The 13,476-nt window shown below is 41.2% G+C and overlaps 1 protein-coding gene across 2 annotated transcripts in view; it reads left to right on the top strand.

The window, feature by feature from the left end:
• The window catches only part of SELP (selectin P), a 100,396-nt gene that overhangs the window by 55,611 nt on the left and 31,309 nt on the right, over window positions 1-13,476 (top strand). Inside the window, exon 1 of one of the 2 annotated variants that reach the window (XM_054495486.1) lies at window positions 2,093-2,197. The exons of the other annotated variant lie outside the window; for it this stretch is intronic. Coding sequence (XP_054351461.1) covers window positions 2,195-2,197 — 3 coding nt within the window. The 5' untranslated portion in view covers window positions 2,093-2,194. Of the gene's footprint in view, window positions 1-2,092; window positions 2,198-13,476 lie in introns of those variants that run through there. 2 annotated transcript variants of the gene reach the window in all.

Consider the following 13,476-nt stretch of genomic DNA (forward strand, 5'->3'; position numbering starts at 1 on the left):
CCCAGCTACTCAGGAGGCTGAGGTGGGAGAATTGCTTGAGCCCAGGAGGTCAAGGCTGCAGCAAGCAGTAATCATGCCACTGCACTCCAGCCTGGGCCACAGAGTGGAGACCCTGTCTCAAAAAAAGAAACTACTAGTCTACATACCACCCTTCCTCATCCCCATCTGAGACTATATATATTTTTTCTAACATGAGGCAATGCCAAAAAGAGGGGCTGGTGAGTGAAAGTAAGAACAGAAAGACATGGAGGCAAGTCTTATAGAGTAATAGCCAACACTTAAACTTACACTTACAGTGTGATAGGTATTGTTCCAAACACATTAAATTCATTTAATGGTCCTTACATGTCTATGTGTTTGGTGATTATTATCCTTATTATTCACATTGCTGAGTGTATTAGTCTGTTCTCATGATGCTGATAAAGACATACCCGAGACTGGATAATTTATTTAAAAAAAAAAGGTTTAATGGACTCACAGTTCCACGTGGATGGGGAGTCCTCACAATCATGGTAGAAAGCAAAAGACACGTCTTACATGGCAGTAGGGAAGAGAGAGAAATGAGAACCAAACAAAAGGGGTCTCCCCTTATAAAACCATCAGATCTCATGAGACTTATTCATTACCATGAGAACAGTATGGGGGAAACCACCCCCATGATTCAATGATCTACCAGGTCCCTCCCACAACCTGTGGGAATTATGGGAGCTACAATTCCAGATGAGATTTGGGTGGGGACACAGCCAAACCACATCACTGAGGAAACTGAGTCATAGGGAGATTAGTAACGCCCAACACAGCTGGTAGGTGGTGGAGCCAGGCAGTCTGACTCTAGGGTCTGGACTCTGAACTGCATCATGCTGCCAAGAAGTTCCTCATTTTTCCTCTCTCTAAGTTTCCCTTATTCCCCTACAGTCATTCCTTCAACAGCATGTCCTTCACCATCTTTTCTACTTCTACTATATAATTAATTTTTTCTTCTTGGTCCCAAATTCCAACGTGCAAATGCAGCCTCATATGCCCTAATTCATCTTTACCTTTAGAATTTCTTCCAATGTTTCTACTTCATTCCATTTTAAATTTATCCATGAGATGCCTATTTACAAGCTGTAACCATCATGAAGTGAATGAAGAATAATACCTACTACTGCACAATAGAGTTCCAAGAGTATAAATAGAGGTTATGGCTTTCTGACTTGAAACTAAATACTTGATACTTGATTTTGCTGTCTGAGATCAATCTGAAAAGTAATAATAATCGCTAACATTTGTTGAGCATCAATTGTGGGCCAAGTGTCATTTCAATTGCTCTCTACATATTAACTCATTTCATCCTACAACAACCCGGTGAGGCAAGTTCTGTTGTTGTATTTTACAGTTGAGGAAACAGAGGCATAGAGAGCTTAAGTAGTTTGCCCAGTAGATAGTCAGAGGTGGAGCCAGGATGGGTCTCGGGCAGTTTAACAGCACAGCTGAAGTCTTAACCACTATGCCAACAGCTTTTTGGTCCTACACATCCCATGGGAAGAGGAAAATAAAAAGGTATCTATTTGTATACCTTTTTATTTCTGATATAAGAAGCAGAATTCCTTTCACATGACCTATGTCTATTTAATACGTCATTTTGAAACTTACCAATAAACTTTCCCAAGTGCCAGAAAACTGTTAGTGGCTTTTTCCATTTCTCTCCAATTTTTTTTGTGCTACTATTTTTGCGCTACTATTTTTGCTCCTTTCCCTCAGAAGGCTGCTGGAATAGTAAACGTTCACTGACATGTCACAATAACTGGAAAATGGGCAATGGAAAATCACAAAGTGATTAATTCAAAGCATGTTTTCCAAATGTACGACTTTAAATTGGAGCTTATATCATAATCCAAGGAAACCTTTGTGTGTATACTGTTCCCACATTGCTCAGCCTGGGATATCCAGCAGTGATCGACGTTGCCCCTGTCTCCAGACCATCTTCCATGGAAGGGGGTGACCCCTTGCCTCTTGGCAACCACTATTTCTAAGCTGCCAACATTACTCTCGCATTATCAACATTCTAACTTCATGGGAAGGGCTGTGGTGAGTTTCTGGAATGTGAATAGGAAGTTGTTTTTCTAAACAGCCTGACACTAAGGGGAGGCAGTGAGACTATAAGAAGTCTGGGTTGGGCAGAAGGCAGAAAACCAGCAGAGTCGCAGAGGAGATGGTGAGTTTATTTTTTTCTGCATGGGAAGTGGTTGAAGTGAGTTGGAGTGGTTTGGGGCTAAGTCAGGCAGGTAAAGTTTCAGAAAGTGAGGAACAGCAATAGCCATGGAGTTTTATGTTGAATTGCCTATTAGATTTTGTGAGTACTTTTAAACTTGCTGTCCACTTTGACCACCCCAACATCCTTGTGAGTTGAGGTTGCTATTTCTGTTTCACAAATGAAGCCATTGTGGTTTACAGAGGCTGTGTTTTCTCTAAGCTGCACTGTTAAGCTACATGATGTTGGGATCTGGGTCCTGTCCTCTGGCTCTGCATTTGCTGTTCCTTCTACTAGAATTTACAGGGACTCTCTGAGAATAGATCATGGTAAACCTGTCACCCCATTTTCCAAGATTGTACTTCTTTCTGGGATAAATGATGGAATAAATGGAAGACTGGGTAGTGCCATGGGACAAGCTTACAATTGAACAGTTTCTCATCCCCATCCCTCCCATTTGTTTCTGTGAGCCTATGAATCTTCTGGGACTGATCTGGAATATCCATATAGTTTCCTTTTCTGCCCTAAGACTCAATCTTGTTAATGACTCAGTTTCTTCTTCTATAAAATGGATATAGTAATAATACTCAATAGTTTCATCATGAGGATTAAATAAGATTTTGCTGAAAAGCATCCAGATCTGAGCCTGACACATAGTAAGTGATTGGTAAATGTTAGCCATTATTGTTACAATAAAAAGAAAATTCTTAGGAATAGTGGGGTTTAGGATTCAGGGAAGATCCAAGGATAGCTAGGCATTTTGCACTCAGCAATGTTATATGCTCGTGGATAAGGTGCACATGGTTAGGCTACTTCTAATTCAGGGAAGATCCAAGGATAGCTAGGCATTTTGAACTCAGCAATGTTATATGCACCTAGATAAAATGCACATGGTTAGGCTACTTCCAATTTTCCCCAAACTTTCCAAGAGTATCCCACATAGTCCCAGGGTCTGAAATCCTGCAGTCTGTGGCTATGGAGGAACCAGACAGGTCTCTGTTTTTGAGTACTTTTCTGTGGGACTCCAGAAAAAAGTACCGCATACACCTGATTCATCCTACTTCTTTGCTTTACTATAGCACATTTTTCAAGTACTTATAATGTGGGTTTCTGTGTTGGGGAAAACAGGAATAAGAGTATGATAAAGAGAAGAGGAAGGAGTTTGAGCCTGTCCTAAGTTTGAACCACAATGACATAAGGATATGAATTACTTTTGTCCTATCTTTTTGCATGTCATACTGCTGAATTGGTTAACTTAAATGAGCAGTTCTTCCTCTCTTCCTTCTACTGTCCTTGGCATCCTCCTCTACTTCAAAGGTATGAACTTATTGGATCATAGAGTTATTTGAGATTTTGATGAAAGTTACAACTTGTCTTTCCCAGATGAAAGCAAAAACATCCGCATAAACACCAACCTTTAGAGACAACCACAGGAGGTTCCCAGACCTCCATGTGGATCCCAGGGTAAGAAACCTTCTTGATTGCCTCCTGGGCAAGAACCCTTCTTGATTGCCTCCTGGGCTTTATGTTCAGAAGCCCCTCTCTTGGTACCCTGAAATTAGGCTTGAGCTCTACAATGAAGTGCTAAGGCCCCAGCCCTGGAATGGTTTTTAGTATTTCAAAGACAAGACCTCTTCCTTTTCCTCTGAGCACATTTGGCCCTAAAGATTCAGAAACCTCAAACTGCCTGTGTAAATTTTGCTTCAAGTTCAGAGGGTGGCTTTAATTAACTTTTAGGACCTGAGAAAATGAGGATAAGGTTTTTCTGGTGGGATATTTTCAATCAGATAGATCTCAGAGGAGTAGCTCTTGATTGGGAACTTACAGTTAAATTGCATTGATGTTTGTCAAAGTTTTAGTGGGCTATGGCCGGGCTCAGTGGCTCATGCCTGTAATCCCAGCACTTTGGGAGGCTGAGGCGCACAGATCACTTGAAGTCGGGAGTTCAAGAGCAGCCTGGCCAACGTGGTGAAACACCATATTTACTAAACATACAAAAACTGGCTGGGCATGTTGGCATGTGCCTGTAATCCCAGCTACTCAGGAGGCTGAGGCAGGACAATCTCTTGAACCCAGGAGGTGGAGGTGGCAGTGAGCCAAGATCACACCACTGAACTCCAGCCCGGGTGACAGAGCAAGACTCGTCTCAAAAACAAAACAAAAGAAAAAGTTTTAGTGGGCTAAGGAGCAGGTCTGGATTTTCGTCCATTTATACCTTTTAACCACCTTATGTGGCTTCCAGTCCTTACTCTTCTTTTCATTACCTGTTTTTCAAAATGCAACTAAAATAGTCCAGACTCTCCTGGGCTGGCCACCAGCTCCTAGAATGTGCATCTTCAGAGATCTTTAAGTAGAAGCTTATTAATCAAATCCTCAAAAATCAAAATGACTTACTACATAAAAAGCTGTGCTTAGAAAAAACCCTGGACCTAAACCTAGAGAGTAGGCACACAGTGGTTTTATAAATGACATTCATTACATTGTCTTCAAGGTGTCTAATCTCTTTGATTAAAAAGTAAATCAGAAATTTTATGAAGTCAAATACAGAGCAAATCCTTACCATTTGTAGAGATATAACTCATCTCTGATCCAACAGACTTTTTAAAAAATTTTAAGTATCGTACTTTATTTTTAATGCTAATATGTTACTCAAAATAATGGCAGTTAGTAGTCTAAATTAAATATATGCTTGGATTCTAAGTGTTGATGTCCTGGGTCCCTTCCTGTCTATATTCATAATTTGCTCTTTGGCTTAGAGACAACCTCTTTTCTCACTGTATTTCTTTTTCCACCCCTAAGCTGGGCTACTAATATCTGTGCCACACCACTACTACTACCACCGTCCAGAAACATAAGGGAACTAATGTATTAGCTGTAATAGCTTGTAACATCTGGGCTTTGCTACCAACAAGTTGTATAGTTCTGCATCCTCAACAACTCTCATATTCATATTCACCTCCCCCATTTGCGTTCCCATTGATGCCAGACCAAACCAGTCCCTCTTTGACTCTCACTGGGACTATTGCAATAGCCTCTTCTTTTGCAGTACCATCTCCCTGATTCTAACTCATTAAAAAAAAGAAAAAAAAGTATTGCACCACTCTCACCCCTATAATCTCAGCATTTTTGGAGGCCAACATAAGAGTATTGCTTGAGCCCAGGAGCTCCAGGCCAGCCTGGGCAATATAGTGAGACCTTATCTCTACAAAAAATTAGCCGGGTGTGGTGGTGCATGCCTGTAGTCCCAGTTACTCAGGAGGCTGAGATGGGAGATCACTTGAGCCTGGGAGGTGGAGGTTTCAGTGAACCCACATCATGCCACTGCACTTCAGCCTGGGCAACAGAGTCCCCCAGCCCCCCCAAAAAATCGTACCACCATTAAGTGCATGTGTTCATGATACTTCTCTGTTCAGAATCCTGCAATTAGATCCCTTCTGCCAACTGGTATTTGTGACCCACAAGATCTGGTCTCAAACTACCTTTTCAATTAACCTCTAGGATCTCCCAATCTTCAGCAGGCTGGAGTGCAGTAGTGCCATCTCAGCTCACTGCAACCTCTGTCTCCTGGGTTCAAGCGATTCTCCTGTCTCAGCCTTCTGAGTAGCTGGGATTACAGGCATGCGCCACCATGCCCAGCTACTTTTTGTATTTTTTAGTGGAGATAGGTTTTGCCATGTTGGCAAGGCTGGTCTTGAACTTCTGACCTCAAGTGATCTGCCTGCCTTGGCCTCACAAAGTGTTGGGATTACAGGTGTGAGCCACCATGCCCAGCCTCCCTTGGCTTATCATTGCACTTAGAATAAAATCTCATCCCCTTGTTTTGGATCCCAAAGCCCAGTGTGATCTGTCACTAACCCCGGCTCATATTTTTCTCTCCATTGCTCATTCCATTCTGGCTACACTAATGTCTTCATGTTCTTTGAACACACTGTGGTTTGCTTCCACCTTAAGGCCTTTGAAATAGCTTTTTCTTCTTCCTTTAATGCTCTTCTTCCTGCTTCTCACTGGCTGGTTTCTTGTGTCATTCTTCTCTCCACTTAAACATTATCTCATTAAAAAGTCTTCCCTGATGTTTCTGACCAACATAGTGACACAGTCATTCTATCACATAAGTTTCATTTCCTACCTAGCACTTATGGCTATATTCTGTTAATATTTTTCATGTTTACTTGTTTAGTACTGTTGTGTAGTTATTAGTATTTGTTTCATTGTCTTCTCTACCAATAGAATGTGCATTCTGTGAGGACTGGAATCATGTCTGTTTTCATCATTTCATTTGTTCACTTAGCTATTATCACTACTGTAAAAGTAATGCATTCAGTTATAATTATTATGCATTTTTCCAACATTTTCCTATTTAGCATATTTTTATCTTACTTTCAGTCATTCCTCTGCCATTATTAATTCATATAGTTATCCATAAAATGTTTATTAAGTATTGAGTATGTGCCCTACCATGGCTGGGGATTCAGACCTGAGTAAGTAATAGTCCTTGCCCTTGAGAAGCCTCTGTCAGTAGCTTCCTCAGCTGTATGCTCACATGTTTGTTGTGCATTTAAATTGTGGACCTCCTGCTCAAGAGAATATTCAGAAACGGAGATGCTGATTAGAGGACGTTGGAAACAGATGACCATAAGGAGGTCATCTTTACTTCCCAGGAAAGCAGAAGAATGAGAAGAGAATAGGGCCATGGAGGTGGGAACCTAGAGAAACCCTTACCTGTGCAAGGGAAGGCAGAGGATTGAGGTAGATTCAGAAGACTCAGAAAAGTTTCTCAAACATTAGAGCAGAAGAACAACAGAAGAGCTAAGGGAAGCATTTTAGGCAAAAGGAAGTAGTGGTATTTACTGTTACAGAAAGGTCAAGGAAGATAAGGGTAGAAAGTCTTCATTTGGTTTGGTAATGAGGATGTCAGCAATGAAGTTTGCAGGGACACTTTGATAGGATGGTGGGGCAGTGGGCTGGAGAGTAAGGGGGAGGCAAGGAAGTTAGAGGGAGGAAGGAGAGAAACAGGCAGATGTGGGCAGGAGGACAAAGGGTCAAGGGAGGGACATTGTTTGATTCCGCCTTTCTAAAAGCACAAAGCTGTGGTCTACAATGTAGACAAAAAGAACAAGATCTCCTTTCTGTGGCACTATTCTTGCCAACTTTGTAAGCCACCTGGAACATGGCAAGCCATGGGACACCTACTAGCCTCTGGTACCTCCTTCTGTGAAAAGTTAGGTCAAGGCATTTGCTTCTTCCACTTTCTCTCTGCTTTTCTCTTCACCCTGCAATCATTATTAGTTTTTTTGTCTGTTTGTTTGTTTTGTTTTTTTGAGAAAGAGTCTCACTCTGTTGCCAAGGCTGGAGTGTCTCGGCTCACTGCCACCTCTGCCTTCTGGGTTCAAGCGATTCTCCTGCCTCAGCCTCCCAATTAGCTGGGACTACAGACATGTGCCACTATGCCCGGCTAATTTTTGTATTTTTAGTAGAGACGAGGTTTTGCCACGTTGCCAGGCTGTTCTCAACTCCTGACCTCAAGTGATCTGCCCACCTCGGCCTCCCAAAATGCTGGGATTAGAGGCATGAGCCACTGCACCATCCGAGTTCTTTATTAAAGTAAAACTAAAGATAATCATAGTGCTTAATGAAGGCTTACACAGGCACAGGATGTTATTCTAATGACACAGTCTCTGACTCCTTTCCAGCAACTTCCAGTTGAACCAGGCTTCCAGAGAACATTAAAGACTAGCAGAGCATGTGGATGCTTCTAGAGAGGAATTTCCTCTTGTTTTAGTATTTAACTTGCTTAGTAACACAGGACAGACAAGCATCCTGAAGACTATAATGCAGAGTAGGAGCAGGTGTAAGAAGCCCGCCCATCCCAAGCAGGTTTCAGAGGAAAATTGTTACTCAAAGATTTTTAAACATCATCCATTCTCTATACCTCCACACAAAATCCTTATCAGTTGCCTTATAGTTAACACAGAATCTTGAACTTGGGCCCCATTAAACATGGACAGACTTAGTAGGTCATGAACCATCTGAGATTCTCTAAACTACTGCCAAGTATGCATTTGTTTTGAAGAAGTCTGACCATGGCTTTTATCAGCTTTTCAAAATTCATAAGCCCTGGGAGAATAAGAATAACTGTGTTAACCCTATGCACATTCAGGTGAGTAAGCTTGGGGAAATCATTTACACTCATTGAGTCTCAGTGGTGGGGAGTGGTGGCTGCCCCATCTTAGGCGTTCGAAGTCGGAAAGACTTACTGCAGAACAGCAGATAAATGCTAGGTTGGCTTGGAAGTGACCTTTATGGTCTCCCACAGCTCTGAAATAACCTGTAAGAGGTGAATCTTAGTATTTGGTGATGCATAGAAACAGAAAATTATGTCAGATTAAAGCAGGGGATGCACACTGACTTGCATTTTCCTTTCTTAGATGTTGTGCCTTCATCAAAAGCACTGTACCAGTCCTCTAAAATCTTAAAATGTTTAAAACAAGTTCTCTCACTCTCTCTCACTTTGTTTTGTCTTGTGTGGTAGAGAATTTGCTGAAGAAATTTTGCTTAAAAAAAGTTTAAACAAACAAACAAACAGGTTAAAATGGGAAACATCTCTTTTTGGAAATTTTGTTTAAACCAAATCTTATTTAAAAGTTTAAACAAACAGCCCCATCAAAAAGTGGGCGAAGGATATGAACAGACACTTCTCAAAAGAAGACATTTATGCAGCCAAAAGACACATGAAAAAATGCTCATCATCACTGGCCATCAGAGAAATGCAAATCAAAACCACAATGAGATACCATCTCACACCAGTTAGAATGGCCATCATTAAAAAGTCAGGAAACAACAGGTGCTGGAGAGGATGTGGAGAAATAGGAACACTTTTACACTGTTGGTGGGACTGTAAACTAGTTCAACCCTTGTGGAAGTCAGTGTGGCGATTCCTCAGGGATCTAGAACTAGAAATACCATTTGACCCAGCCATCCCATTACTGGGTACATACCCAAAAGACTATAAATCATGCTGCTATAAAGACACATGAACACGTATGTTTATTGCGGCACTATTCACAATAGAAAAGACTTGGAACCAACACAAATGTCCAACAATGATAGACTGGATTAAGAAAATGTGGCACATATACACCATGGAATACTATGCAGCCATAAAAAATGATGAGTTCATGTCCTTTGTAGGGACATGGATGAAATTGGAAATCATTATTCTCAGTAAACTATCGCAAGGACAAAAAACCAAACACCGCATGTTCTCACTCATAGATGGGAATTGAACAATGAGAACACATGGACACAGGAAGGGGAACATCACACTCTGGGGACTGTTGTGGGGTGGGGGGAGGGGGGAGGGATAGCATTAGGAGATATACCTAATGCTAAATGGCGAGTTAATGGGTGTAGCACACCAGCATGGCACATGTATACATATGTAACTAACCTGCACATTGTGCACATGTACCCTAAAACTTAAAGTATAGTAATAAAAAAAAAAAGAAAAAAAAAAGTTTAAACAAACAAGTCAAAATAGGAAACAGTGGGTAGGGTTGACCACTGTGATGCGAGACTGGGAGCCTCACCGACTCCTTTGCCCCACACACTCTTGTGAGCAAGCCCAAAGCCAGGGAAATCCCTAGAAATACTCTGTTCATGGAGAAAACCACTTCCACAGGAAGAGTACCACTAAATTTAAAATCTTTGCACTCCTTCTGCAACCTGTCTGAGTAGAGGCAAAGCCCAGGTTCAAAGGCAAGCACTCGGATCCCCTTCATGAAGGCTGCAGAGTTGTGCTCTTCAGCAGCAACATTTTTGCTCCTATACCTCCAAAAATATCCTGGAACACTATGTTACCTCTTACATCTTTCTAAGTGGAAAGCTACAATTTTTTATCCCAAATTTTAAAAGCAAAAGAAGATTGGATTTTCCAATGTATTACAAAAATTAGACTTTAAAAATAAAATTGTTACATAATTTCCTAAAGTTTATCCAATGGAATAAAGTACTAGCATGATCTGCAATCCTCATCACTTAAAAGACCACAAGCAGGCTCTTAATAATAAGAAATTTTATATTATTCATTTTTCTCACCTTGAATACTTATTTCTATCCCACTTCTACAGTATTTAGCCTAAGATAACACATTTTAAGCTTAAAGTATTTTCTTGATTATTATACTTCTTTGCAAAATAAAAATACAATGTAAAATTTCAATTTTCTACAACCATAAGTCTCTATGTGTTAAAATGTTTTTGTTTTCTATTGAGTTAGCATGACAACTACTTTCAGTACACAATTAAATAAACTAAAGTAAATATACTACAAGTTTTGACATGTAACTTAAGCCTTTATATTTAAATTGCTATTGAAGATTCATCTCTAAGACAGGAGGAGCTTTCCTCCATTTGTTCATATATCCATGAATGAATATTACTTATCAACAAAATTAGACAAGTTTGGCATCAATATTATTCCCATATTTCATTTTCAAGGATTTAAACATTGAGAAACTTCATTCATATGAATAAGTAAATGGAATTAGAAGTTTTATTATAGCAATGTCTCAATTCCTTGAAGTCCTTCCAAGTTATATGCCCCAAATTTTATAGTGATTTACTATCAAAATTTAGTCAAAGTTGACAACTTAATCGGGTGCTCTCTCAAAGCTGATGAAAGGAAATAAATGGAAATCACCGGACTTGAAAAAGGATTTGCTGCAATATCATTTAAAATATTCAAATTCTTAATACCTATAATAATATTTCGAATCATCTCTGGCATACGAATGTATTTATATCCAAGGGCAAAGCTCTAGAATAAATAAGAAATTAGTAAAAGATATAATTTTTCTCTTATAAAGCAGGAGAAAGGTGTATTTTAAGCAGATTGTTTTTAAGAAAGTATATATGTGAAAGTTGAGAATCCGACTACAGATTTAATTAACACTCTCTTTGCTTGTGAACCCCTTGGGAAGTCAGCCTTATCCTGATTTGAAGAATTCCGCTTCAGCATTTGGAATGGTGCGTTTTGAAATGTGGTAGGAAGAACAGCTTGTGACACAACACAATTCAGAGAAAGCAGTGGGGTTAGGTTTGCACCAAGGGATTATCTATCACTCTACATTTGGTGCAAATAAACAGCCATAAATCATAATGTTATGATACTCTCAGTGTTTAATCATAGGTCCTGCAGAGATCAGCAGCTTGTAAGAACACAAAATATGCCTAATTACCAAAGTCAAGATTCAGAAGCTCCCAGATGAAAAGTTCTAGGCTTATGAGATAACTCCACTCTCTGGGACACATTAACTGGTTTGAGTTGAGTTCTCGCTGGTATCTGGTCAGAATGTAGTCAAAAGTGCATGAACACATGCACACACATGACCCCACACTGTCCCATGCACCCTACATCATCCATCACTGGGCGTGACACACACACACACACACACACACACACGACCCCACACTGTCCCATGCACCCTACATCATCCATCACGGGGCGTGACACACACACACACACACACACACAACCCCACACTGACCCATGCACCCTACATCATCCATCACCAGGACATGACATATGAACACACACACAACACCACACAGTCCCATGCACCCTACATCATCCATCACTGGGGTGTGACACACACACACACACACACAACTCCACACCATCCCATGCACACTACATCATCCATCACTGGGGCAGGACACACGAACACACACACAACCCCACACAGTCCCATGCGCCCTACATCTCATCACTGGGGTGTGACACACACACACACAACTCCACACCATCCCATGCACCCTACATCATCCATCACTGGGGCATGACACACGCACACACAACCCCACACAGTCCCATGCACCCTACATCATCCATCACTGGGGTGTGACACACACACACACACACACATACACACAACTCCACACCATCCCATGCACCCTACATCATCCATCACTGGGGCATGACACATGAACACACACACAACCCTACACCATCCCATGCACCTTACATCATCCATCACTGTGGCATGACACACACATACACACAGAACCCCACACTGTCCCATCCACCCTACATTATCCATCACTGTGGCATGACACACACACACACACACACACACAACCCCACACTGTCCCATGCACCCTACATCATCCATCACTGGGGCATGACACACACATACACACACAACTCCACACTGTCCCATGCAGCCTACATCATCCATCACTGTGGCATGACACATACACACACACACACACACACACACACACACACACACACAACCCCACACTGTCCCATGCCCCCTACATCATCCATCACTGGGGCATGACACAGGAACACACACATAATCCCACAGCAAATTGTCACAGACCAAATTGTGGTCTGAGGCAATTTGGGATTTCTTTACAGGAAAGGTTTTAGGTAGCAGTCTGGCTGGGATAGTGACAAAACTGCAAATGCATAGCAAATGCACTGTTTTTATGTTGATAGTAATGTTGAGTGGCTTTGGAGGGGAACTGATGTAGCAGCTAGGCTTGGTCATGTCACACGCTCTATCATCCACAACAGCAATGCAGCATGGGATTTAGAAGCCTGAGGTTAATGAAGGTAAAAAAAAAAAAAAAAAAAAAAGTACGGTAGAAAGAGCTCTTTCTTGTTTCAAAGTCAGGCTCTGCTACTGTCACTCTGAACGTGTTATTTAGATGCTCCAAGCTTCAGTATTTTCATGTGCAACATGAGGAAGTCAGACAAGATGAGCATCACTAGAACTTAGATGCCCAAAAACTTTTTTTTTTTTTTTTTGAGACGGAGTCTCACACCGTCGCCCAGGGTGGAGTGCAGTGGTGTGATCTCCACTCACTGCAACCTCCGCCTCCCAGGTTCAAGCCATTCTGCTGCCTTGACCTCCCAAGTAGCTGGGATTAAAGGCACCCGCCACCACACCTGTCTAATTTTTTAAAATGTACTTTTAGTAGAGACAGGGTTTCACTATGTTGGCCAGGCTGGTCTTGAATTCCTGACCTCATGATCCGCCCACCTCAGCCTCCCAAAGTGCTGGGATTACAGGCATGAGCCACTGCGCCTGGCCCCAAAAACATTTTAAAAATATTCATAGATTTGATGAAATCCCAACAGAAGAGAGTTTATGAGAAATAATAGTTGCTATAGATCCAAGGGGAATAAGTTTACTGCATATATTAAGAAATATTAAATGTATACATACATATGTATAT

Source organism: Pongo pygmaeus, chromosome 1 (assembly GCF_028885625.2).
Source record: "Pongo pygmaeus isolate AG05252 chromosome 1, NHGRI_mPonPyg2-v2.0_pri, whole genome shotgun sequence".
In the NCBI taxonomy this organism is placed as follows: domain Eukaryota; kingdom Metazoa; phylum Chordata; class Mammalia; order Primates; family Hominidae; genus Pongo; species Pongo pygmaeus.